At 40.3% G+C, this 25,608-nt stretch overlaps 1 protein-coding gene across 4 annotated transcripts; it reads left to right on the top strand.

Annotated features, from left to right (window-relative positions):
- The first annotated feature begins 4,926 nt into the window (after positions 1–4,926).
- On the top strand, positions 4,927–24,316 carry ints1 (integrator complex subunit 1). 4 transcript variants are annotated; one of them, XM_039825125.1, is made up of 48 exons: positions 4,927–5,062; positions 5,314–5,436; positions 5,555–5,845; positions 5,981–6,177; positions 6,280–6,417; positions 6,518–6,677; positions 6,780–6,885; positions 7,057–7,243; positions 7,642–7,787; positions 7,877–8,018; positions 8,162–8,338; positions 8,423–8,531; positions 8,630–8,750; positions 8,856–8,933; positions 9,031–9,188; positions 9,497–9,593; positions 9,680–9,771; positions 9,873–9,933; positions 10,020–10,217; positions 10,544–10,673; positions 11,062–11,241; positions 11,465–11,614; positions 11,710–11,889; positions 11,999–12,103; positions 12,790–12,957; positions 13,342–13,453; positions 13,536–13,694; positions 14,267–14,413; positions 14,508–14,606; positions 14,889–15,013; positions 15,248–15,502; positions 15,588–15,747; positions 15,833–15,964; positions 17,679–17,847; positions 18,457–18,580; positions 18,691–18,806; positions 18,890–18,977; positions 19,110–19,360; positions 20,780–20,909; positions 21,179–21,312; positions 21,418–21,610; positions 21,735–21,859; positions 21,996–22,105; positions 22,301–22,414; positions 22,502–22,572; positions 22,676–22,767; positions 22,971–23,080; positions 23,241–24,316. In XM_039825125.1, exons 2-48 carry the CDS (start codon positions 5,382–5,384, stop codon positions 23,354–23,356), a joined length of 6,558 nt encoding a protein of 2,185 aa, XP_039681059.1. In that variant the 5' UTR covers positions 4,927–5,062; positions 5,314–5,381; the 3' UTR covers positions 23,357–24,316. The 4 variants fall into 4 exon arrangements, with proteins under 4 accessions (XP_039681059.1, XP_039681058.1, XP_039681057.1 ...); XM_039825124.1 differs by having other exon boundaries at positions 18,454–18,580; XM_039825123.1 differs by having other exon boundaries at positions 11,999–12,112.
- The last annotated feature ends 1,292 nt before the right edge of the window (positions 24,317–25,608 follow it).

Raw genomic sequence — 25,608 nt, 5'->3', positions numbered from 1 at the left:
GATAAAGAGGAGGAGAAAAATGCACTTTCACATGTTTTTCTGCTGACTTGACCAACATGACTAGGAGCACATTTAAAAAAACTAAAAGTATATTGTGAAATACCCAGGTTTTTGCAGGGTATACTGTAACAAAACACATTTGAAATACAGCTTAGATTGCAGAACCTGCATGGTAAAGGTAAAAGTGGAGCCAATGGGGCAGATGTGGAATCTGGTTAGTTTTATGAAGAGCCCTGTCTACTATAAAATTTAGAAATTACTGGAGCCTATACTGTCAAATAAGATCTTTAGAAAGTATACATGGACAGAAAAACCCCATCATAATAAACGGCAATGCTCCATTTGCCACATGTAGACAGTCATTGTCTGGCTCATGGTGTAAGACTTTGAGCTTTTCTAATTGCCCATTTCAGGCCAAAATTAGCTTCATTATTGAATCTGCTTTGTTCTATGATGGTTTCTGTCTGAATGGTGCTGTTTAGCCACTGGAGAGACAAAAGAGGAAGCAGAGACACTTACAAATTAAAAGCACACACATTTCGGATGCATGATGTAATTTTGATCTTTAGATAAAGTGTGACTAGCAGATGACAAATAAACCAATGAGAAATTTTACAATGTGGCTAGTGTGCCGAAATGAATAAACACTGCACACATACTGTACAGATGTCTCTCTTAACTTTTACAGTTTTTCCAAAGCATTGACGTCAGACAAAAAACATTGCATATTGACGTTAATCACAATACAAATCATACTTTCAGCAAAACGGACTTACTCCTGACAAATAATCACTGTTAACTTGACTTTGTGTCAAGTTAAGACCGATATCAAGATTGGTGTATGGTTATGTTACTGTCCTATTTTACGGTTAGTGACTCAACAGATCGAGCTCCTCCACTCGATCCCATATGGAATCAATTACTTACTAGAGATGGTCATGGCCTGATTCTTTCAGCTGCACTGGAGCGTGTTTGAAGTAAAAAGCAAATAAACGTTGTCAGATGAGGAACAGGCTTTGTGTTCTGGTTAGTTTGTGTCACCTTCGTGTTGACCACAAACAACACACCATTTCCTTTATGTTGCCTTCCTGTAACCAGTTAAACACAAGCATCATTTGGAGACACAGTTCTCTTCTGCTTCTGTATTTTTTAGATGAAATGAAACAGCTTTGTAATGTACAAAGGCAGAAGTTTTTAGATGAGGTAAAATGAGATGGGATTGGATTTCATCAGATTCAATTTTAAATGAGATGTGATGGGATATAATTAGACTGAATTATATTAATTTAGTATTTTTATTTTATTTAGTTATTTTATTTAGTATTTTTTTTATTTATTAATTTAGTATATAGATTTCAGATGAGGTGAGAGTGGTTTACATTATTTTACATTATAGATGGCATTGGATAAAATTAGATGAGATTAAATTACACTATATTAGAGATGAGATGGGATGAGATTAAATGAGATGGGAATATATTACACTAGATTAGAGATGAGATTAGGTTAAATGAGATGAAACTGGGTTACATTAGATAAGAATACACGTAAGAATATGTGAGATGAGATTATATTTAATTATAGATTAGATGGGATGAGATAAGATTACATTACAATACATTATAATAGATTATATTACTTTATGGATGTGATGGGAATAAATAGCATTGGATTACATTAGATAAAAAACGAGATGGGATGAGATTACATTAGATTAGAGATAATAGTATAAAAATTAGATGCCACTGAGTTACATTAGAATACAATAGAGGTGAGAATAAATGATATGAGATTGGAGTACATTAGATTAGAGGTGTGAAAGTCAGATGGGGGTGAGATTAGAAGATTCCACTACATTGGATTAGAGATGAGATTAAATGAGATAATACGGGATAAAGGACAGAAACGTATAGAACAACAAACTGCAGAGCCACCACTAATATTCTTGTCGAACATCAAGTTGCTCAGTTAACACCATACCACCCAATTAGTGTCCATGTAGCTTCGCATTGCCAGACCTTCCTCCACAGCGCTGCGGAGGAGGGTCTGGCTGGTCCGCACAGCATTCCGGGATGGGAGAAAAATGTGCTCTGGTTCATTGGCATTTCTATAAACCAATCACAATCGTCTTGGGCGGCGCTACGCACCGTACGGAACACCAGCGCCTCTGCGAAATAGCCTCGGGAAGGAACTAGTTTTGGTATAACGTGTGTACGTTCAAAAGTTGTTTAAGTTGTGCGATAGAAAGCTCAGATTGGACAGATAGTCTAGCTAGCTGTCTGGATTTACCCTGCAGACATCTGAGGAGCAGTTAACCATAGTCCTCATAAATCCACCGGAGTTTAAAATGCCAACACAAAGGAAGCCCACGGCAACAGATATCTGGCCTAAATGAGTGAAATCTGGCGGAATTTTTGCGGCAACGGAGTAATCCCGGAAGTGGAACGTCGTGGATATAGACTGGTGTCCATGTGGGCAACAGTGTACACAGATGACCTGACCCATTACAACAAAATAAAAACAGCGGACCATGTGCGGCAGACCTGTGGGGGGTTTCGATAGATCGACATGCTGTGGGGTCTGAGTTCTTACAGGCAGTTTTAAATTACAGGAAGTAACATTGAGTCACTAATCTTGCTCCTTTGTGACTCAGACTGTTGAACTCAGAAATGTGATCTGGCACAAAGAGGCCCCCTGTTTTAGGGGGATAATTTTTCTTCTTCCAAATGCTCCGAATTATTAGTGAGTAAAAGGCTGATATTGACCAGACTGAATTTTTTTAAACTGACGTAATAGCACTATCAGTAAGCCAAAAAAAAAAAATCACCCTGGATAAAAACATTAACTTATTAATCACATTTTCTTCCTTCGAGTGTTTTCACATCGTTCAGGAGTAGCTGGGTGAGACATTGGACAGTTGCCTCTGGCACAGTTTGGACTATTCGTAATTTCAGAAGTAAATGGCCTGTTTTTGCAGATTTGTAGACTTCCCTTATGACACAAGATTTAATTTGGAACATTGACTGGACATTCCACTGACTTCACCAAAATGTGTTTCATATGAAAACACTTTACGTAACCGGCTGGCAGGTTAGAGCTGCATGAAAACGAACATGGTGAAGTTACAGTAGTAGTGGAGGCTGCAGCAGCGTGCCCTGGTGGACTGTTTGAAGACTAGTTCTATAAGATTCTCTTAAAGCTGAAAACTATTTATTTATCAAAACAAAAATTTGGGATTTTGAGGACCGCAAGTGAGAATAGTGCAGCTTGTACAAAAAGTAGTTGAGACTGCTTTGTAATGTTTAAGGAATGAACAAATAAACCGACAATGACCATAGGTGCGACTAAATATGGACATTATTAAGGGTGGTAAAGCTCTGATGCTCAGACTTTGTTCTCGTCGAGGCATGGCCATTTTAAAAGAATTAAAACAGCTGTTGGGATGAAAATTTGCATGGTGTAATTTCTCGCATCTACATTACTTTAATGTGTGACTCATCATCACCAACATCACATAGTAATTAGATTTAAAACTTTCTTGATGACTTAAAATTTTGTTTCCTTTCAGATATACTAGTGTACTACTTGTGGCTGCTGTGTTGTGTCGTTTTATGGCGTTTTATTCTGTTGTGTTATCTGTATTGAAATGTGGAAAGTTATGATATAGTTGCTCTTATTGTGTTATCTTTAATAAAGCCCTCACAGAATGCTATTATTTTATCATGGTCGGTTTAGATGTAAGTCTTCGGCTCTGTTTTAATTCATAACACTCCCAAATCTGTTGGTGTAACTGCAAGAAAAATACTTGTATTTTTCGTAAAAAAAGATGATTTATGCACATAGCACATCTCATGGATTGGAATCTGTGCATTAACAAACATATATTTAATAAGATACTATACAGATTAAAATACTGTTAAGCTATATTCTTTCCACTAATTGTCAGGATGACTGATGTGAGAATTATTATCAGAGAGAAGGATAGCAGAGATGTCCTATCAAAGTCTTTATATTGATCAGGTAATGTAAGTGTTCATGCAGAAAGGCCAATCTGAATATGCAGAGACAACTGTGATGACTGTGATGATGATTGTGAGATGGTAAAATATCTGCTGACACAATGATTCATTGTTGTTAAGTAGGTAATAAAGTCAAAATGATGACATCTGCTGGACAATTATTTGGTATTTGCTGTGCTTTGTACACATGCATATAAAAAATTCAAAAGTCATATTCTATAAAATTATGTATTTTTAAATACTTTTTACATTCTGTATTTATATAACCTAGTATGAGATTTTTGTTGATACCACATACCATAGACTGTTACAGTCTACACGCTGTGCATAGTCAAATAAAATAAAAACGAGTCTTTAGTCCCCTCTATTGGTCACAGTGCGTAACTACAACAATGTTTTACGTTGAAAGTTTTTACCGGAAGTGTAGTATGCCATTTTGTCTAACTTTACCCACTGCAACCTCCAGAGGGCACACGCATCTTATAATTTGCGCCATACACCTACACAGTACAGTACACAATGTCCTCCAGTGATCATAGTACATAATTACACATCCGTCTATTGTTTCATTAACCAAAGATAACCGTCTCTGATTTAGCATAGCCGTTCTTATGATACATCGAGGATGAGCATAGCACAGGAATACAGTTACACATGACCTATGACCACTTTACTCTTTTGTTTCTGCCTTGAGGCCGGCTCATATTTTATACAGTCTATGGGCTGCATGGCTAACGAAATGATGAGTTTCCTACTCTCTGGTGGTGTGAATTCCGGTGAACAATTTCAAAGTAAAACATAGATACACGCCGTGACAAGCAGAAAAACGTAGAAGTAATGGATACTGTCATCAATGACACTTCCTGGCACTAGGCGGCGTTATGCACTTTATGTTTGTTAACGAACAACATTGATACACAGAAGAAGAAGGAGCCGTCATGGCTCAGATTGTGTGATAGCTTTTGAGTCGCCTTACGTTAATGTTTGTTTAAAGTGCACCGTTCAGGATAACCACGATCAGTTCCATGTGACCGAATAACTACGTGAGCCACTTTTAACTTAAATGTGCAGGTCAATTAGCTAATGCTAGATCACTGTCAGTGCTGCGCTTGACACCGTCAAGTTAGCTAAAGTTGCTAACAGCCATTTGTTGTCTTTAGCCTAGCAGGTTTTGTCCAGTTTGTTACTGTTAATAGAGATGTAATTAACAGCATGCAGACTTAACGTTACGTTACTGAACTTGTGTGTTTTACGTTTGCTTGGGTTTCTCCGTGTTTTTTTTTCTCACACGCAGAATACACCAAGCTAAGTAATGTCACCCACTTAACCTGCTGTGGATTTCACTTGCGCCTGTTAGTCAAGATGAATCGTCCAAAGCCTACAACTCTCAGGCGCCCCAGTGCTGCAAAACCATCAGGTACTATAAAGCCAACCCATAGCAATCTAACGTTAGTGTTAGTTTGCTCATCTTATGTTTAACATGGTAAACAACGCAGAGGTAAATTACAATCTTCTTTGACGTCTGCTTCTCCCAGGTCACCCTCCACCAGGAGATTTCATTGCTCTGGGATCAAAGAGCCAGGGTGGAGAGTCCAAAGCCCCCGCTGTCTTGCTGAAGCCAGCATCCACCGTGTTACCTGCTGACCGTAAGAGAGATACTTCCTCCACTCTGCCCTCCTCATCGGGTCTGTCCAGCCTCACCAAGCGGCCCAAAGTATCCACCACCCCTCCAGTCAGTGCTCTGGGACGACTCGCTGATGTCGCAGCTGTGGACAAGAGGGCGATATCACCCTCAATAAAGGAGCCATCGGTGATACCTATTGAAGGTACACCAATTGCTTTGTTTTCAAACTTGAATAAGCTAACATAGAAATGGCTACAACATGTATATTGTAGATTTTACACTGCCATAGTTGCAAGGAAAGTTCAAACTCCTCTTTTTATTTTATTTTTTATTGTAGTGTCACCGGCAGTGCTGCTGGATGAGATTGAAGCTGCAGAGTCTGAAGGAAATGATGACCGCATTGAGGGACTGCTGTGTGGAGCAGTGAAACAACTCAAGCTGAACCGAGCCAAGCCTGACATAACACTGTACCTCAGTCTCATGTTCCTGGCCAAAATCAGGCCCAACGTTTTTGCTACTGAAGGAATTATTGAGGTAAGATTTTTCTTTGACTTTGTGTTAGCCTTGCAAAGGTATTTCCCCTCACAGATGTTGGAATTTGATTGGACTTTCCACCTGTCTCACTCTTGTCACAAGGCCTTGTGCAGCCTCCTGCGTCGGGATGCTTCCATCAACTTTAAAGCAAAGGGGAACAGTCTTGTGTCTGTTCTTGCTTGCAATCTGCTGATGGCAGCCTACGAGGACGACGAGAACTGGCCTGAGATCTTTGTAAAAGTGAGAATCTCCTAAAACTCAAAACTGTTTTATTTCATTTTTTAATAATGTTTTATTTTAGCCATGTCCTTCAGATAATCAATCCAAAATGTATTTTCAGGTGTACATTGAGGACTCTCTTGGAGAAAGAATCTGGGTGGACAGTTCTCACTGTAAGAATTTTGTTGACAACATCCAGACTGCTTTTGGGACAAAGATGCCCCCTAAGAGTATGCTGCTGCAGGCTGACACTGGCCGCTCTGGTGGAGATCTCAGTGCAGGTACAGTTACATTGAGAAAAACACACTGGCTTGTTGGGTGTTAGGATTGCTGATGCAGGAAACATGTGCTGAGTATTTGGGTTTTTTATGTTTTGTTTTTAGGTAGCAGCCCTCATCCCTCAACCCCCGATGAGGACGACAGCCAGACTGAATTGCTGATAGCTGAGGAGAAACTCAGCCCTGAGGATGAAGGGCAGATTATGCCGAGGTATGACAACTACCCATATAGATGTGAGGGATGCTACAGTCTACTAAGTAGTCTAAGTCTAAGTTTTAGATACAATAGTTTTTTATTAAGTTATAACAATTAAGTCATTTATAAAAATGTACTGAGTTCTGGACCATTTAGTCTTTTGTCTCACCCTCTGGTGTACTGTAGGTATGAAGACCTGGCAGAGAGCGTGGAGGACTATGTGCTCGACGTCCTCAGGGATCAGTTGAACCGCAGGCAGCCGATGGACAACGTGTCCCGAAACCTGCTGCGTCTGCTCACGGCCACGTGTGGCTACAAAGAGGCACGGCTCATGGCTGTGCAGAGGCTGGAGATGTGGCTCCAGAACCCAAAGGTGATTAACAATTATCCTGGAATGAACCACTTGTGAATTTCAATTTCCCAGTATCTCATTGTGTTAGTAGTATTATCTGTCAACCTGGAGTAAAATACTGCATTTGGGGAGTGAATTGCAGGGTGAATTTGTCAGAATGTCTTTATAATGAAAGTTAAAAGGTAGCTTATAATGGCAAAAAATAAATAAAAAAGCACAATGAAGTCAATACATTGATATCAATATTGTGATGCATTCTCTTGCAATGTTGGTACCAGCGTATTGATTGTTAAATGCAAGAGACGCAACAATATACTGCAATATTAATTAATATCTAATATTTTCACAGCTTTTGTGTATGTGAAATTATGAAGATGAATGTTGATAAACTCACTCTCTTTGTCTTTGTGTGCGCACAGCTGACTCGACCAGCTCAAGACCTCCTCATGTCTTTGTGTATGAACTGCAACACCCAGGGATCGGATGACATGGAGGTGATCTCCAACCTGATCAAGATCCGACTCAAACCTAAAGTCCTCCTCAACCAATACATGCTGTGTGTCAGGTCTGTGGAGTCTCTTTTTGGTTTGACTTCTTACTAGTTATTACACGCGGCGACTTCCACTAACTGATGCTTTGGCCGTGATTCTCCAGGGAGCTGCTCAATGCTAACCGAGACAACCTGGGCACTACGGTGAAGCTGGTGATCTTCAATGAGCTGTCCAATGCCAGGAATCCTAACAACATGCAAGTCCTCCACACAGTGCTGCAGCACAGCCCAGAACAGGCTCCCAAGGTGAAACTACATACTTTTGAATTGTTTAAACAAATAGTAGTTTGGAGATCATTTCACTATTTTAATCTGTCATAAGTATCTGTGTTTAAATTCTATCGTTTTCTCACAATCAACATTCTTCCTGTCTTCCATTGTGTCTGTAGTTCTTGGCGATGGTGTTCCAGGACCTGCTAACCAACAAGGATGATTACCTCCGTGCCTCCAGAGCCCTGCTGAGAGAGATCATCAAACAGACCAAGCACGAGATTAACTTCCAGTCCTTCTGCTTTGGTTTAATGCAGGAGAGAAAGGAGACCAGCTATGTGGACATGGAGTTCAAAGTATGTATCTGTGTGAAAATCCTTTAGTCATTTCAGCTTTTATCTTCACGTATTTACAACGGTTTATCTTTGCCTCTCCCATAGGAGCGTTTCGTCATCCAGGTTACAGATTTACTGACTGTCTCCATGATGCTGGGCATCACCGCTCAGGTCAAAGAAGCAGGCATTGCGTGGGACAAAGGAGACAATAAGAGTGAGTGCTGTGTATTTGTACTAATGATGTATTTATTAACAATATTACGCATGATTACTTTTGCCTTAAACATATGTCTGTTTTTTTGTTTGTTTTAGATCTGGAGGGCCTGAGGTCGTTTCAGAATCAGATAGCTGCCATCCAGAGAGATGCTGTGTGGTGGCTTCACACCGTGGTTCCTACCATCAGCAAAGTTGGCGCAAAAGACTACGTTCACTGGTTGGTAACTGCATGTATCTGATGTGTTTTTTATTGTTCATACTGCACAAGCTAATCATGTTTTCAGCTACTTTGTAAATGAATTATCCTGTTGTCCGCACGCAGCCTTCACAAAGTGCTGTTCACAGAGCAACCTGAGACATATTACAAGTGGGACAACTGGCCTCCAGAGAGTGACAGAAAGTGAGTTTTCTTCCATTATTCAAACTAAGCATGTTTGATTTCCTGACTATATCTAGCACTGTCACCTTACAAAGCTGTTTTATTTATTGTTCCTCAGTTTCTTCCTTCGCCTCTGCTCCGAGGTGCCTCTGTTGGAGGACACACTGATGCGCATTCTGGTGATTGGGTTGTCACGTGATTTGCCCCTGGGCCCAGCTGATGCCATGGAGCTCGCAGATCACCTGGTTAAGAGGGCTGCTGGAGTTCAGTCTGATGGTAGGTCATGATCCACTTAGGCTGTAACTGTTTATGATCACAGTTAAAGCTTTGTATATTTCTCTCTGGCAGACTATTTGGACATTTGGTAAACATGTGTCTCAGTTTAATGAGCAGCCAACTTAAGTCTTTCAAGGGGTCAACTCCTTATTCACATATTATCCTCACAAGTCAGAAAAGATGCATGTTAGGAAAGTGTGAACAAAGGAAATATGGTATTCATTGTAATTGTTTGAATACTTCTTGGCACGATTCTCGACATGTCAGTTTGAATCCATAGAGCTGACAGATTGTTTCTTTTTAAACAGACCTGGAGGTCCTGAAAGTGGAGAGGATCCAACTCATTGATGCAGTGCTGAATCTGTGTACATACCACCACCCAGAGAACATTCAGCTGCCTGCAGGGTACTTACAGCCGTCATCTGTCAAACAAACACTTTCAGGTCATACAGTTTACAGTGTAAAATAACAAATTACTCTTAATGTTTAAGGTACCAACCGCCAAATTTGGCAATATCCACACTATATTGGAAGGCATGGCTGCTGCTGCTTGTGGTTGCTGCGTTTAATCCTCAGAAAATAGGTACAGCACTCCGTTTTCTATGTTGCATACATACGAGTAGCTACTTTTTAAGCTATTAAATATTCTTTAACAATATATTATCTAACATTTTTTTCCTTTAGGTTTGGCTGCCTGGGATGGCTATCCTACTCTGAAAATGCTCATGGAGATGGTTATGACAAAGTAGGTTAAAAGTTATCATTTAGAATAGAACAGTTCCAGGATAACAAAACTGAACAGCTAACACACATCTTTCTACGCTTCCATAGCAACTGCACCTACCCTCCATGCACCATTGCGGACGAGGACACAAAGACTGAGATGATCAACAGGGAGCTGCAGATCTCCCAGCGAGAGAAACAAGAGATCCTGGCCTTTGAGAGCCACTTGGCAGCAGCCTCCACCAAACAGACCATCACAGAGAGCAACAGCTTGCTGTTGTCTCAGCTAACCAGTCTGGATCCACAGTAAGAGACCAAGAGGAATTACCTTGCTAATTACCATTAGCCCTTTACTATCTTGTAACTTGTAGACTGCATTCTCAAAGAAAATGCCTCCGTTATAAAGTGACACACAAGCTCCACTTTCTTTAGATCGGAGGGAGGACAGTAAGCGAACACGTGCCTACTTTTTATACAGCAGTTCAATCCAGCTATTACCACTAGAAAATCCTTGTCAGTCTATATTGTAACAAATCCTGTATTAATCTCTATTAGCACTCTTAAAGACTTGATGAAAGTGTTTTACAGCTGTGTGACAGGAAGATGGACTCATGGTTTTTGTTTGTGTTCAGGGGTCCTCCTCGTCGACCTCCTCCTCAGATCCAGGAGCAGGTGAAAACCCTCAACCAGTCCCTGCGTCTGGGACATCTCCTCTGCCGCAGCCGCAACCCAGACTTCCTCCTCAACATCATCCAGAGACAGGTAATGGCCATGGACACACTACTACACAATGGCCCAATACATACGGAAACACCTTTCTACTGCTCATAGAACAAAATAAACCTTCAAAATGGCAAAACGTATGTCTGACTCACTAAAAACTTAGCAGATGTAGTTGACAGCTATGTTATCTTCAAAATAGGTATTTTGTCTCAACCAGCACATCATGTGTAACAGATATTAGCTTGGTGCTATACTGGACTTGCTTTGGGTTAGAATCCAAGATCTTTAGTTTAGTAAACTTGCTTTTCCATCAAAGCTGAACTTCAACAATTTAAGCCTGACTTAAAGAGGAGAAACAACATTATTCTAAAGGCTTTTGTCTTCAGTGTGCGTCCTGTAACTGCAGTACATTTTCAATCCTTCACAGGCTTCCTCTCAGTCCATGCCGTGGTTGGCTGATTTGGTCCAGTCCAGTGAGGGGTCCCTGGATGTGCTTCCAGTGCAGTGCCTGTGTGAATTCCTATTGCATGATGCTGCGGATGACAGTCTGCCAATAGAGGATGACGAAGAGGGAGAGAGCAAAGAGCAGAAAGCCAAGAAGAGACAAGTGTGTTGCTTATACCAACATACCTTACTGTTGGCAGGCAGCAACTACCTTACTGTCCTGTTTTTACATTGTTTTATTTTTTATTTTTCCTAATGTCTGGTTTTTATTAGTCTTTGGGCTCAAATTAACATGCTAAATGTATACCTGAGCTTATTTATACTTAAGTGCATCTTATGATTCTTGACTAATCCTGAATTATTATCTCCTACCTCCTTCCTGTTAGAGACAGCAAAAGCAAAGGCAGCTACTTGAACGGCTCCAGGATCTTTTGTTAGGTCCTAAGGCTGACGAACAGACAACATGTGAAGTGCTGGACTACTTTCTGCGTCGTCTCAGCTCTTCTCAGGTGGCATCGAGGGTCCTAGCCATGAAGGTACCATATTGGAAGCGGGGAAAAAAAAAACATCTCTAGTAGCACTGCGTTACTGTTTAAACATAACTCCATTTACATTATATATTTGCGTGTAGGGTTTGTCATTGGTGCTGACTGAAGGAGGCTTGAAAGACGGAGATGAGCGGGATCAGCCCATGGAAGAAGACTCTGCAGATGCCGAACTCTTGCCAGGGTACCAGTGGCTGCTACAAGATCTCCCAAAGCTCCCCTTGTTTGACAGCGTCAGGGGCATGACATCCACTGCTCTGCAGCAGGTCAGTGTCTGACTCCATAGTAAACTGTAGCTGGAAATAAATGGAAACCTTTTAGAAGGATTAATGACAAGGAGTTTGATGGGTGTCTTGTCTGTCTGCTTTCTTGAAGGCTATTCACATGGAGACAGATCCACAAACGATCAGTGCCTATCTCATCTACCTATCCCAGCATGCACCAGTGGAGGAGCAGTCTTCTCATAATGATCTGGCCCTGGTAACTACGGCGAGTTGTTTAAATTCATTACATTACATTCTTTTCTTGAATCTGTTTTGTTTTCATTGAGCAGTGCCAGTGTTTCCCGTATATACATTTTGCCGCCGCTGCTTCAGAAGTTTATGAAATGTCATGAAGTTGCAATTACACGACTCTGCGGAGCTGTCCGCTCCACTGAACTCAAACGAACGGCCGTCCGCTTTCTCTCCACTGTGGGGATAAGTCATGACAACCAAATAAACAACAGCGTGAGTACAGCCTTTTTCTACTCAGCCAGAGTGACAAACAGGGACGAAATCCTTGATGGCTGTGTTCCCATTGGAAACCGCGGTCACGTGGGTCCTGTGAAATATGACTGCTTCAGTAGTTTGGAAAATAGCAATATGGGGCAATGAATTTGATGAATGTACTGTTTATCAGACCACAAATGATAAAAGAATTAGTTAGCTAGCACACCCTGGGGTCCCTCTGCCTCACTCCCTGCCACTAGGAGACTACTTTGGCGGGAAGAGAACAGATGGAGCTCCGCAGACAGACCTTCAGTTAGCTGATCCGGCAGGGAGTCGGTGTGGTCCGGGACCAGCAAACTTTCTGTTAACCCTAAACCTTTACCCCCTGTTGCTGAAAAAAAATCCTAAAGGAAATACTGTGCTGATATTAATCAGATCCTCAATCACTCCCTATAGGACGTTGCCCGGCTGATAGTTGAGCGTTCTACCATCATGAACAGCCTGTTCTCCAAGCATTCCTGCAGACCTGAGTCTGATGCTGTGCTCAGTGCTTTCCTCACCATCTTCTCTACATACATCAAGAGAATGAGGAAGACCAAAGAGGGCGAGGATCTTTACAGCTGGGTGAGCACCTACATCATGGCCTACTTTGTATTGATCCTCTCACTGGCTCAAAGTATGTGAACCATTTAAGAATATTCTGCAAGTTCCATAAAATCCCCTAAAATCTTCAGGCCTAGTGACCTGACACTTGTCCTGTGATCATTGAATGATCTTGATACTGAGTGCGAGAAGAAAAAAAAAAAAGAAAAAAGAAATGCAATAGGAACCAATCAGCAGATTTGAGAAATATGCTTTGAGGCTGCAACTGCAAAAATTGTAATCTGCAATTTAAGATTAATCCCAAGTTTGACATCTGTAGGCTTGGATAGAAAAAGTGTGTGTGTGTGTGTGTGTGGGAATTGCATGATAAAACTGCTTGACACTTTTTTTTTTTTTCCCCTCCAGTCCGAATCCCAGGACCAGGTGTTTCTGCGTTGGACCACAGGAGAGACTGCTACGATGCACATCCTTGTAGTCCATGCCATGGTTATTCTGCTGACACTGGGGCCTCCCAAAGGTAGTCCTGTTCACTTTGCAGTTCGATATTTGCAATGGTAAAGGGGCTGTAAGAACATGTTTACCATTGTGGATTTTTACAGGAGAGAGTGATTTCTACGCTCTTTTGGACATTTGGTTCCCCGACAAGAAACCTCTACCCACTGCCTTCCTGGTTGACACCTCAGAAGAGGCCCTTCTGCTGCCTGATTGGTTGAAACTGAGGATGATCCGATCAGAGGTGTCTCGATTGGTTGATGCAGGTACAACTTGCCATAGTACACAAAAATATTTCACTAACTAGTCACTTACAGGTATAACAACAGTTAAACCATTATAATTACTTTTCAAGAAAGCCGTAAAGGTTTTTGATAAAAAAAAAAAAATGCCTGCCTCCTTTAAATTAATTCATTAAAAAGAGGGCCATATAGGCGCACAGCATTTGGACACACTGTGCTGTTGGTAAAGGGAAGTAAATACTGGAAAAGTCTACCACGTTCAACAAGAGAGTGCCCTACATATTCCACTTTTAAGACTCATTTTTGAAACAATAGCTTGAGGCAAACCAGAACTGCGATTACTTTAACAGTAACTTGAAATGTTGCACAATGTATTCATTCCTCTTCTACCTGTGTATCACATACTTGTATCTATATATTGTTACTTTTAATGTTCTATGCCTAGGGGACTACAGATGTAAATTAGCATTCTTGCTAACTCTGGCATGTTTACAGCTTGTATTTTATACTGATGTTTATTAACGTGCTCTGTCCCTATCAAATAAATTAATAAATACATTTTAAATTTTTAATGGAACAATACATGTTTTTCTTAGCTTTACAAGACCTGGAGCCTCAGCAGCTGCTGCTGTTTGTACAGTCCTTTGGTATTCCTGTATCCAGCATGAGTAAATTGCTGCAGTACTTGGATCAGGCTGTGTCTCATGATACACAGACGCTGGAACAGAACATCATGGACAAGCGTAAGAGTGCTGCAGATATCCTACTTTTGAAATGGTTTGAGATATTATAGTCTATAATTATGATGTATCACACTTTGTATGTATCCTGCAATAGATTACATGGCCCACCTGGTTGAAGTGCAGCATGAGCGAGGTGCCACTGGGGGGCACACCTTCCATTCATTACTGAGCTCCTCTCTTCCTCCACACAGAGGTTGGTGACTTTAGGCTCCAAATGATTGAGTATGTGCTGTTTAAGGTTATATTATATGACATTTAAGTAGTTTTCTCCATTTAATGTTTAGATTACTCACATTGAACATTATTATTACTCACAACATTGTAAATGTGTTTAACAATATTAAGATTTTTTATAGTTGCACATAATCTTTTAGATGGCATAGTGCTTTAAATGTGAAGTATCTGGCAAAATTTTTTATAAATGTATGAAAATAATCTAAATTGGTCCATGTCCTGACTACATCCCTCCTGACAGATTCTGCTGAAACAAGTAAGGCCAAAGTTACCGTGGAAACGCCCCATAGCTCTGTGAAGATGAGAGCAGCCAGTCAGCTTCCTGCAGTCGGGCCTGATGATGATCTCACTGGCATGTTGCTTCAGGTGGGATTTACTATGTGTTTTATTCTCATTTCTTTGTGGTAGGATGTTTTCTTTTCATTTGAACTTTTTGGATAACATTGGGTTAAAACACTATTCGTTGTCGGCTAAATGTCAATTGTTGATTACAAAAGAAATTCACCTATAAAAAAAGTTGATTCCCTTTATGTATTCCAAGCTTTTGTTGAGTCACTTCTGTGTCAAACTGACATGTTTCTGTTTCCCTTGCTTTTACAGATATTCCCCCTTAAAGTGGACCCTCGCTGGCACGGCCCCCCTCCCAGCCAGCTCTCTCTGGCCTTGCAGCAGGCCCTGGCTAAAGAGCTGATGCGGGCCAAGCAGGGCCAAATTCAGCAGGGTGGGCTGGCATTTCGGCTCCTACAGGCCATTGCGGCCCTGCTCACCTCTGCTCACGCAGGGCCTATTGTCATATCAATGCACCACAGCCATGCCCTGTCCTGTCCTCTCATGCGCCAACTTCACCTCTACCAGGTACGGCTTGCTGACAATCTGCGCATAATTCCATGTTGAGTCGTAACACATTAGAATATAAGACTTTTTTTCTTGTTATTTGCAGCGTCTTGTGTCCCAGGACATGGCTTTCTCCTCACTTTTCCTTAAGGTCATTGTTGAGATGTTAATCTGGTTAGACAACCCAACTGTGGAGGCAGGACCACTAAAGACTCTACTCAAAACCTTCGCTGGTCAGAACTCTCACAAACACAGGCACAATGATGGTGAGCACCTCCACTCTTTTTCTTTTCAAATGTTGATTATTTCATTGTATATCATCAGTGGGTGACAAGTGTTTCTGCCCTGCAGTGCGTACAGGTTTCCTCCACCTGGCGGATGCTTTGGCATATCGCAGAGATATTGAAGTGCCTCTGATAGCCATCATTGCAATGCTGAAAGCTGGAGACCGATGCAATGCAGAACCAGAGCTCATTGGGAAAGGTAATGATAGTCATTGTGTGGATGTGAATGTGCATTGAATTTGTCTGAACTGAGTATCACATTTAGTGTTTTAAACATTTGTCAAATAATTAGCTGATTGACAGAGATTTTATTTTTTATTTTTATTTTGACACTTAAAAATAAAACTATTAGGGCTGTCAGCGTTAATCGCGTTGTGATTAAGGGCCGAGCATAACACGTTAATTTGTTTTAATCGCATTTATAAATTTATTTTCACTTCACTCTGCTTCACGTCGTGCCTAACAGGCTACTATTTTGACCCTTTGCCGCACCTTTACTTATCATCAAGCTGTCATACTTCCTCATAACACATCCTCCTGCTGCAGGCATGATGGAGAAATGCAGCAGCAACACAATTCTGAATGGCGTTTTTTATTTTCCAAAACTCCCGGACGGCTCGTAGACAAGTCGAAAGCCATAGGCACATTGTGTAAATTATAAAAAAAAATTGTGAATTATAATATCACCGAAGCACGTCAAGCTTGAGCTACCACCTACGAGCTAAGCATAGTACAGTTAACGTGACTCAGGTTGATGCTAGTGGGCTCAGGCAAAGCACTATTTTGGAGAGTGCTACTCGCCGACCTGTTGATGAAACCAAAGTGCAAACGCTGTGTCATCAACCGGTGATCACTGGACGTCAGTGAGTAATCAAAATTATTTAGAAATTACTGCACGCTATATTGACTCTGGTAAGTAGGGTTGGGTACCGAAACGTGCCAACCTAAACGGTATAACGAGACCAAATAAGAACGAAAATTTCGGTGCCTCATTTCGGTGCCTGACTTTACACTACACCTGACAACTGGTAACGTTAGCCCACCTTTAGCTAGCAGCTGGATTAAACACGTTTAAAATGCTGACAGCTAACGTTAAACAGTGTAAAGTGTGACTGTATTTCACTGTAGAGGATTCCAACACCGGGACCTAACAGTCTGCTCTGCAGCGCAGCAGAATTAAACAACACAGACGGTGCGTTCACTTGCAGCTGCCGTTGTCAGAATTAAACAACACAGACAGTGCGTTCATTTAAAACAGGTAGCCTCGTGGTGCATTCACAGTAATTGTAAAATACCATTTTCCCATCTGGTGGTTGTTTTTGTCGTTCAACAGCAATTTACTGGTGAAATAAGTTATTGTTATAGTTATTACATTATTATTAAATCTTTAATTTTGACCATGGCCTTAACAATAAACAAGTTCCTGACTGTTTAGTACTCTTCTTTTTTTTCTTTTTTCTTTTGTTTACAGTAAATAAATAATAAACTAATACAAATCTTAAAGTCAAGTTCATAAAGTAACTTTCTTTGCATTAATTTGATTCCCAATCAAGATACACTGGTAAGAATTGCTTTCCATTGTTAATATGTACTTAAAAACAGTTCTGAAATGCAAAATAATAGAATTTCAATCATGTGATAAAACATGCGATTAACTATAGTAATTCAGCGATTAATCGCGATTTTAAAAAATTAATTGTTTTACAGCCCTAAAAACTATGCATCTCTCCGAGAACATTTTTTTAGTTTAACAGCAGCATATATAACATAAAACAAAAAGGGCTTTTACAATAAAAAGAAAACAAAAGCTGAACTGAGGAAAAAAGCTGCAGTGAATTGTTTGATAGACATTGTGAACCAAAGGATGCATAATGGCAGTCCAAGCTAAACTGCTGTCTTTTCTTATATTCCAGTGTTACAAGGGCTGATGGAGGTGAGGTCGCCGTATTTGGAGGAGCTACTGTCTCTGTTGATGACTGTTGGTACACAGAACGGGACCGCTGGCCCCGTTGCCACGGTGATTTCCTTGCTGCTTCAGGAAAGTGAGGAGCGAGCTGTGAAAAAGGAAGTGGATTCTAACAAGTGAGCACTGCAATTCTATTTCCCTCTCAAGTCATGCAAGAAACATTTATATTTGACAGGACTAAATGACAAACACGGCTGCCTGTGACAAAAAAAATAGCAAAGCGGCGCCCGCTGTCTGTGGCCTTGTACTCCGAAACTGCTATTGGATTTGGTTCGAAAATGTTTAATTGGTTTTGCAGCTTTACATTGGCTTTACAGATTCACTTGCTGTGAAAACCACTGAACACTTCACAGAATAACTGCCAGTGAGGCAGGTACATACTGAAATATGCTCATTGACACATGCAAGGTCTTGTCCAAGCAGATGGAGTGATAACATGTATTTGTGTAGAATACTGTCTGTGTATTGTTAGAAAAGTGGAGTGATTTAACTGTAGAAGCCATGTTACTACAGTGTGAAACATTTTGTATCACCAAGACAGGTTCCAGCTTGACTCACTGATAACGGTAAAATGTTTGACTTGTAGGTTGTAATAAACCAGCACATTGTGCATAGCATCTTTGGCTCAGCTGTATTCTGAGGTCTTGATTAAGGCTATAGGAATTGAATAGAGGTTCAGTCACATCTCCATAGAGGTAACCTTTCAGTTTCACCTTTGCCAGCAGCTCCGAGGTGACAAAGTCGGGACTGAGCTCTGGGCTGCTGGTTGATTGGCTGGAGCATCTCGACCCTGAGGTCACTTCAGTGTGTCCAGACCTTCAACAGAAACTGCTGTTTGCCCTCAACAAGGTAAGATAAGCATTGCCTGCAGATAATGTACTTCTCTTGTCTTATCACGCTGGAGTAAGTGTTTGCTTGGCGTTCCTGATGCATCCTTTCCTACTATATCTCTTTTTCAGGCAAGAGGAACCCCTGCCTACAGACCTTATCTTTTGGCCTTGCTTACACATCAGTCAAACTGGTCCACCATCCTGCAGTGTATCAGTGCTCTTCTTAGCAAGCACAGAGACTACAAGTACACCTATTTAAAATTTTTTTTTTAGTAAGCATGATGTTTCTTATAGTGAGAGATTATGTTAAGTGTCTAACGTTTTTCAGACTTGACCCATCATCAGCCCTGGATTTCCTGTGGGCGTGCAGCCACATCCCACGTATCTGGCAAGGACGCGACCAGAAGATTCCTCAAGTAAGATCTAAAAGCCCACATACAAAATCCCTTGTTACGCTTTTTTCAGCGTTTTTGATAAGACCAAGTTCATTCTGCTAAAGCTGAGGACTTGTGTGTGTTTTATTTAAAAAAAATATGTTGTCTGTGTAGAAGAAAACGGAGAAGTTTGTGCTACGACTCAGTTCTCTGGAGCTCATGAGCCTGGTGGACCTGATCTTGTCAGAGTCGGAGCTCAACAGTCGCGACTCACCCCGCGATGACAAAAGCACCTTGGACCAGGCCTCCTGCTCCCTCATCCAGTCCAGGCTGCCCCTCCTTCACTCCTACTGCAGTGGAGAGCTAGAAAACATCAAGAAAGTCTCAGAGTACCTCATCTACTGCACAAAGAAATGGGAGGACAGGTATGGTGTATGGTTGTTGTGTATGTAAGTTGCATATGTGAAGACACATGCTTATCACCTTTTGTCGTATAAGGTTCACTAAAGTGCTCAGCCCATCCATTTCGACACATTGTATTGTTCTTTCTAATTAGCCCAAATATGGAAAGTCACCTTTTTCCTGTTATGGTGTGCTGATAAACTTGGGGTAAATCGCACTAGATTTTTCCTCTCAGTGCAGATTAACTTTTCAGACTTCCTCTGTCAGCCACAATGCTGTGGACCAGGGAAAACTCGATAATTAGGTCTATTGGTGTGAAATTAAAACCAGCAGAAGTCGTCTGTACTGTGATCTCTTTAAAAGCTCAGTGTTTTATAATGAAGCCAAGAGGATTAAGGCTGAAGCTCTAAACTTCCCTGTGTTGTGAATTCCTGCTCTGACTTAGCTGTCAGAGATCAGGGTGCAACTCTTTGTGGAGGCAAACCCTCCTTTCATGAAAATGTCTCTGGTTATTAAACCACTTTAATGAGGAAACTTTGGCCAAGGTCAAGCAAAATTAGCTTCCGAATTACAGTATTTTAAGTACAGCTAAGCTCTCTGGAGAAATTGTTGCTCGTGAAAATATGGCAGGATAAAAACATGTTGAAAGTAAAGGGTTTTGGCCTTGTATTAAATAAACACTTGCTTGTATGTTGAGCATTCTTCTTGGGAAACCTCGCTGTCAGTTAAGCTGGTGTTTATTCCGATCACACACCAACTGTTGAAAAAACGGCGGACTCTTGGTCAAGGTCGCTCTGATTTGCTTAATTCATAGCTGTAGTAAACTCTTCAGTTAGAAGAGAGCAAATCATTTGAGCCTGACAAGAACCTTAGAGGATTTTATGAAACCACAGTGACTTCAAGACAAATGGCTCAGAATTAAATTACGCCTTTCATGTGCCTAGTTTGTGTTAGTGTACATTAATTATTGTCGTTTGTAGACCGAAACAATAGAAACATGCTTTATCATGCTCTAATCTGGGATCTCGTATCAGCTCTGTTCATAATCCATTGAAGGAGATGGAGAAAGTGAATTTGACAAAACCCAAGGTAATTTTTCTGTAAAACAACAACATTGTTTGCTTTTTTTAATCTTATAGTCTATAAACTATAGAGTGAAGGCTCACTTGAGTTGAAAAGCTGTGACAAACTTTCTATGGCTGCACAAAATTGGTCATTGTCAATTAAATAGCTTCAAGCTACACAACTCCATAACATCAGGGAGTACAGTCTTGATTACTTTGTTACTAAGCTTCTAGCTTTACCATGGACAGCTGAACTGTCCTAAACCAATACTAAAATGTATTTCCCCTAAAGTTGAATGGCACATTCCTGTAGTTGGGGCCTTGTCTCTAAACCATAGCATACCGTATACATCCCATTATGTTTATATTGCTTTGCAGTGGCATGAGTAAGCGTTGCCAGAACTTGCTGCTGCAGATCTATCTGCACTTCCCCGAGGTCATCCAGCACGTTACCCTGCCTGAAGGCACCTTCAGCAGTGGGGGGGCTGCAGACGGCAGCAGCTGCAAGGTAAAATTGTCTTGTCTGTTTCATAGACCACATAGTTTTTAAAATCTAAATATAAGTGGTTTTGTTGTGACATTTTAGGTCGATCATAATGCTGAAAATTGGGATATGATGTGATGCCCATCTTCTTCTGTTCATAAAAAAAACAATTTTGTCTGTATTTGATGACTCAAAGAAAGAAAATGGCATCCTTTTTTGTTTGAATATTATTGCAACACATCACTATGATAGTTCACAGTATGGTATATACTTATTTTATGTATTTTTCCCAGCTTGATGTCCTGGTGCATCGCCTGGTCACACTGCTTGCTGATATAGGAGACTCAAAGTCCGTTGAGGGCCGTGTGTCTGATGCCAACCTTGCATGCAGGAAGCTGGCTGTGTCCCACCCTGTCCTTTTGCTCAGGTGAAAAAAAAAAACAACAACTAGGTGGTACTCTATGCAGTAGTGTTTTGGGAGTTAGTCTACAAACACTGACTGTAACACTGTTCTTCCTTTCTGTTTTTCCAGACACCTGCCTATGATTGCAGGTCTCTTGCACGGTCGCATCCACCTAAACATGCAGGAGTTTCGGCAGCAAAACCACATGACGTTCTTTAGCAACGTGCTCGTCATCCTGGAGCTGCTGCAGCCGCTTGTTTTCCACAGCGACCACCGGAGGGCGCTTCAAGACTGCCTTCTGTCCTTTATGAAGGTCCTTCGGGTAGGCGCTGTCAAATCTCCACCAGGGGATTTAGGACTGAGATCAGACGTAACCACTTTTTCAAAGAGCTACAAATCACAGTTTTACCATGTTCGTATGTGTTTGTGCATCTTTCCTCTCGTAGAACTTCCAGAGGACTCGCTCGCCGTTGGTCTTCATTAACAAGTTTTTGCAGTTCACACAGAAGTACATCACCCATGATGCAGCGGCCGCCATTCCCTATTTACAGAAGCACTCTGACATCTTGCAGTAAGTGTATCGTGGCAAAAGAATCTTTTTGAATGATAAAATTGTGACAATTGAATGGCAAACCATCAATGAGTTTACCGTATTTACAGCAACAATGGCTTTGTTAGAGATTTTATTTTGCTGTTTCTCCTGCCAGGTGTCTGTGTGCAGAAAACCCAGACCTGGTTCAGCTGAAATCTCTGCTGGCTGGACTCACGTTGCCAGTGAAAAGGTCTTCTTCAGAGGTTACGCCAGAGGACAGAGATGGTGAGCACAGGGCGATCTTTGAGTTCATGGGGCTGTTAGCCCACATAAATCCCATAAAACACACTTAAATAGATCAACTTTTCTTTCTGTCTAAAATACATGGTGACATTTTATGTATTAAGTCTAAAGAGCCACTGTTGCATTATTTCTTGTAAACTACAATTTTGCTAATTAATTGCTTTTGCTCTTTACCAGACGACATGTCCACTGGTTCCCTGCCCCTCGTCAACATATCTGCATCGGTTTCACTGAGTGCGGCTGACATGACAATGTACCTGAAAAAGATGTCTAGAGGAGAGGCAGTCGAGGGTAAAAAACAAAACACTGCTGCAGCAATTTCCCATGTATAAATCCTGTATCATAATGAGTAATACACTGTTCCCCACACTGCTATAGATGTGTTGGAAGTGTTGACAGAGGTGGATGAGAAATCGAGGAGGAGTCCAGAGATCATCCAGTACTTCATTGTGAGTCATAAACAACATAAAAAAAATTTAAAAAAAAGGAGATCATGGGTGTTACCTGTCAGTGTGTAACACATCAATCACCACCTTGTGTCACTGTTTGTAGAACGATCTGCAGAGACTCATGACAACCTCTGAGGAGTTGTGTCGGAACATGGCCTTTAGTCTTGCCCTACGCTGCATCCAGAATAATCCCTGGTAAGTTTACAGCACTGCGGGACAGCCCATCTACAGAAAGCATGCTGGAACTGAGAGAGAATGTGTAGAGATAAATAAAGAAAAATAATTGTGCAGTGATACCTATCTGTGTATTAATCAATCTTCAGCCTATCTGTCTGCATACTTTCATTTGTTACCATTCACTTTTCACTATGTAATAGTGTATGTTTTCTCTGCTGCAGCTTGGCAACAGACTTCCTGCCAACTTTCATGTACTGTTTGGGCAGTGGTAACTTCGACGTGGTACAGACGGCTCTCAGGAATCTTCCAGAATATGTGCTTCTCTGTCAAGGTAAGTCAAATTTCTGTTTACAGTAATCTTTTAAGAAGCAGCATGACGGCACATGACCACGCTATATTTTTTCGTAGAACAAAAAGTGATTTAAAGAAGTATGCACCCAAAGTCCTAGTCACAGTCACATTCCATGTGCTTTTTTTTTCTTTCTTCACAGAACACGCAGACATCTTGCTCCACAAGGCATTTTTAGTGGGTATCTACGGACAAATTGACACCAGTTCAATGATCTCAGAGTCCATGAAGGTCCTTCACATGGAAGCAACAACATAACAACAAAGTGTACAACTCCACGTCCAAATCAAAATAGTGTCATTCATTTTCTGCATTCCAGGGCTGATTTATTTTTTATTTTTTTATTTCCCTTGAGTTCAAACACTGCTATAATTTGATAATGACACATTAACGAACTCTGTGGCTCTTCAGTGGTACAGATTAAAGGATCCACCAGTGAGCTGGTAGCTACCAGTAATGTCATAACTTCTGGTTAATTTAGTAACTTCAAAGAATGCATTACAATTCCCTCTAAATGATTTGAAAATGTAATAATTAAAACTGTAAAATTGCTGTTATTGTAATAATTCAATTCAATGATAAAAAGTCTTAAGCCAGAATTGGTACATTTAGTACTACTTACGGCATGTAAGTTATTTTTAAACTGATGATAATGATACATTACCCAATACTTAAAAATATAACAAGAATTGGAATATTATTAGGTGATATTATTATAATCGGTTAAAGACAATACAGAATATACGAAAACTATTAAATATTATAATAAAAATAATATAAATATATAAAATTAAAGGTTTTTACTACATTTTCAGACTTTTTTTGTGGGAGTTTTTGCAGTTATTAAATTACTAATATACACTATAATGAAGTGCAGAGCTCAACATGTATTTGGAAAATGGCACACTAGTTTCGGCTTGATATTTTCAATAGTTTGTATATGAAACATTGACATTATTATACAATTAAAAAGCTGACGGTATGCGTCATATGTAGTTGTTTTTAATAAACAACTATTTAAAAAAAAAGAAGCTTTTTGTAGAATAATAAGAAGCCAAAATGACATATGTTCTTGCCTGGATACAATGTTAATTGTGAATTATTTAAATAACTCAAAAGAACTGGTCATTTCTTTTTAAGTCACAATGCTTACTGTTACCTGAACATCATCTATGAGCCACCTTGATGTGAACTGAATAAAAATACCTTTTTGAAATATGCCTTATTTGTATTTTTTACTTCAGCTTTACCTGATAGAAAGTGAATAGTGTAAAATATTTCAGCAGTTAACTACTGTAGTACAGGGATTCAATGCAGACGTTTTATCACTATTTAATTGGAAAGCAGTTTAATGTTGAAATTGTAACACAAATTTCCAAAGAACCAATTATTACCTTTCAGAATGATTTTAGCACTTTGAACAAGATGGACGGAGAACAATAAATGGTGCAAGGTTTATAGCCTTTCATTTAATTGCCAATAATTCTTGGATCCTGATAAAACTGGAAACAGCCATCATAGGTACACTTGCTCTTCATTGGTGTGTAGCAGACAAATTAACAGCGTGATGCACATGCTGTGATGGAAGCCATTTTGCCATGAAAGTGAGAGTTGTTTATCCCAGTGCCACTGACTTCATCTGAAAACCTCTTGATGGAGTCATAAGGATAAGTTAAATAGCGTGTGGGCATGCCGGTAACCTAGGAAAGTGGTTGTCCCTATTGATAGTAAATTAACCATGGCAGTAATTGTTCAATCACACAGACCAAAAGGTGCTTTGAAGACTTGATGTGGGTAGGCCATTTTACAGCACACACTGCTGCTGGTGTTTTGTTACATAGGAGGACATGAAGATGGTTAAGGATCCTCAGTGAGGGTGAGACATGCCCACACTGGTGGGTCAGTGGAATCTGTCATTCAGAAATAACAGACATTCAATGAGATAACCGGGCTGGCTGACTACATTAATGCAGCTGTTTCTTTTCAAATGTTACGCATTACAAATGTTAGTTTTATTGTTTAAAACAAGAACATACTGAAAACCATGTTTCTTTTATCCGTATATCCGTAACACATATAATAGGCTGAGTTGTGACAACAGTCATGTATAGAATTCAAACCCAAGACATTGTGAATACATTATATATATATATATATATATATATATATATATATATATATATATATATATATATATATATATATATATATATTCCTTTGTCTTCTGAACCCTCATGAAGCCTCCAAATCACCTTTAATGAATATGTATTCACACATCCTTTCCTGTAATTAACTTGTTCATTTTTAAACCCAATCATGTCCTACCCATCATGCCTCATACCTGCTGGCTCTGTCTGATGTGTTAATTGCACCTGTATGGTGTCCTATAGCTAGCTGAAAGCTTTGTTTATGGTTATCTATCAACTTACAACACAAGTCTTAGCAGCGTGGGCTCTTGGTCAGGCGCCAGCATCCTATTGGCTGGGCAGCAGTGAGGCGGAACAGAGATG

Source organism: Perca fluviatilis, chromosome 15 (genome assembly GCF_010015445.1).
Source record: "Perca fluviatilis chromosome 15, GENO_Pfluv_1.0, whole genome shotgun sequence".
In the NCBI taxonomy this organism is placed as follows: Eukaryota; Metazoa; Chordata; class Actinopteri; order Perciformes; family Percidae; genus Perca; species Perca fluviatilis.
This window is presented reverse-complemented; position numbering and strand designations above follow the sequence as displayed.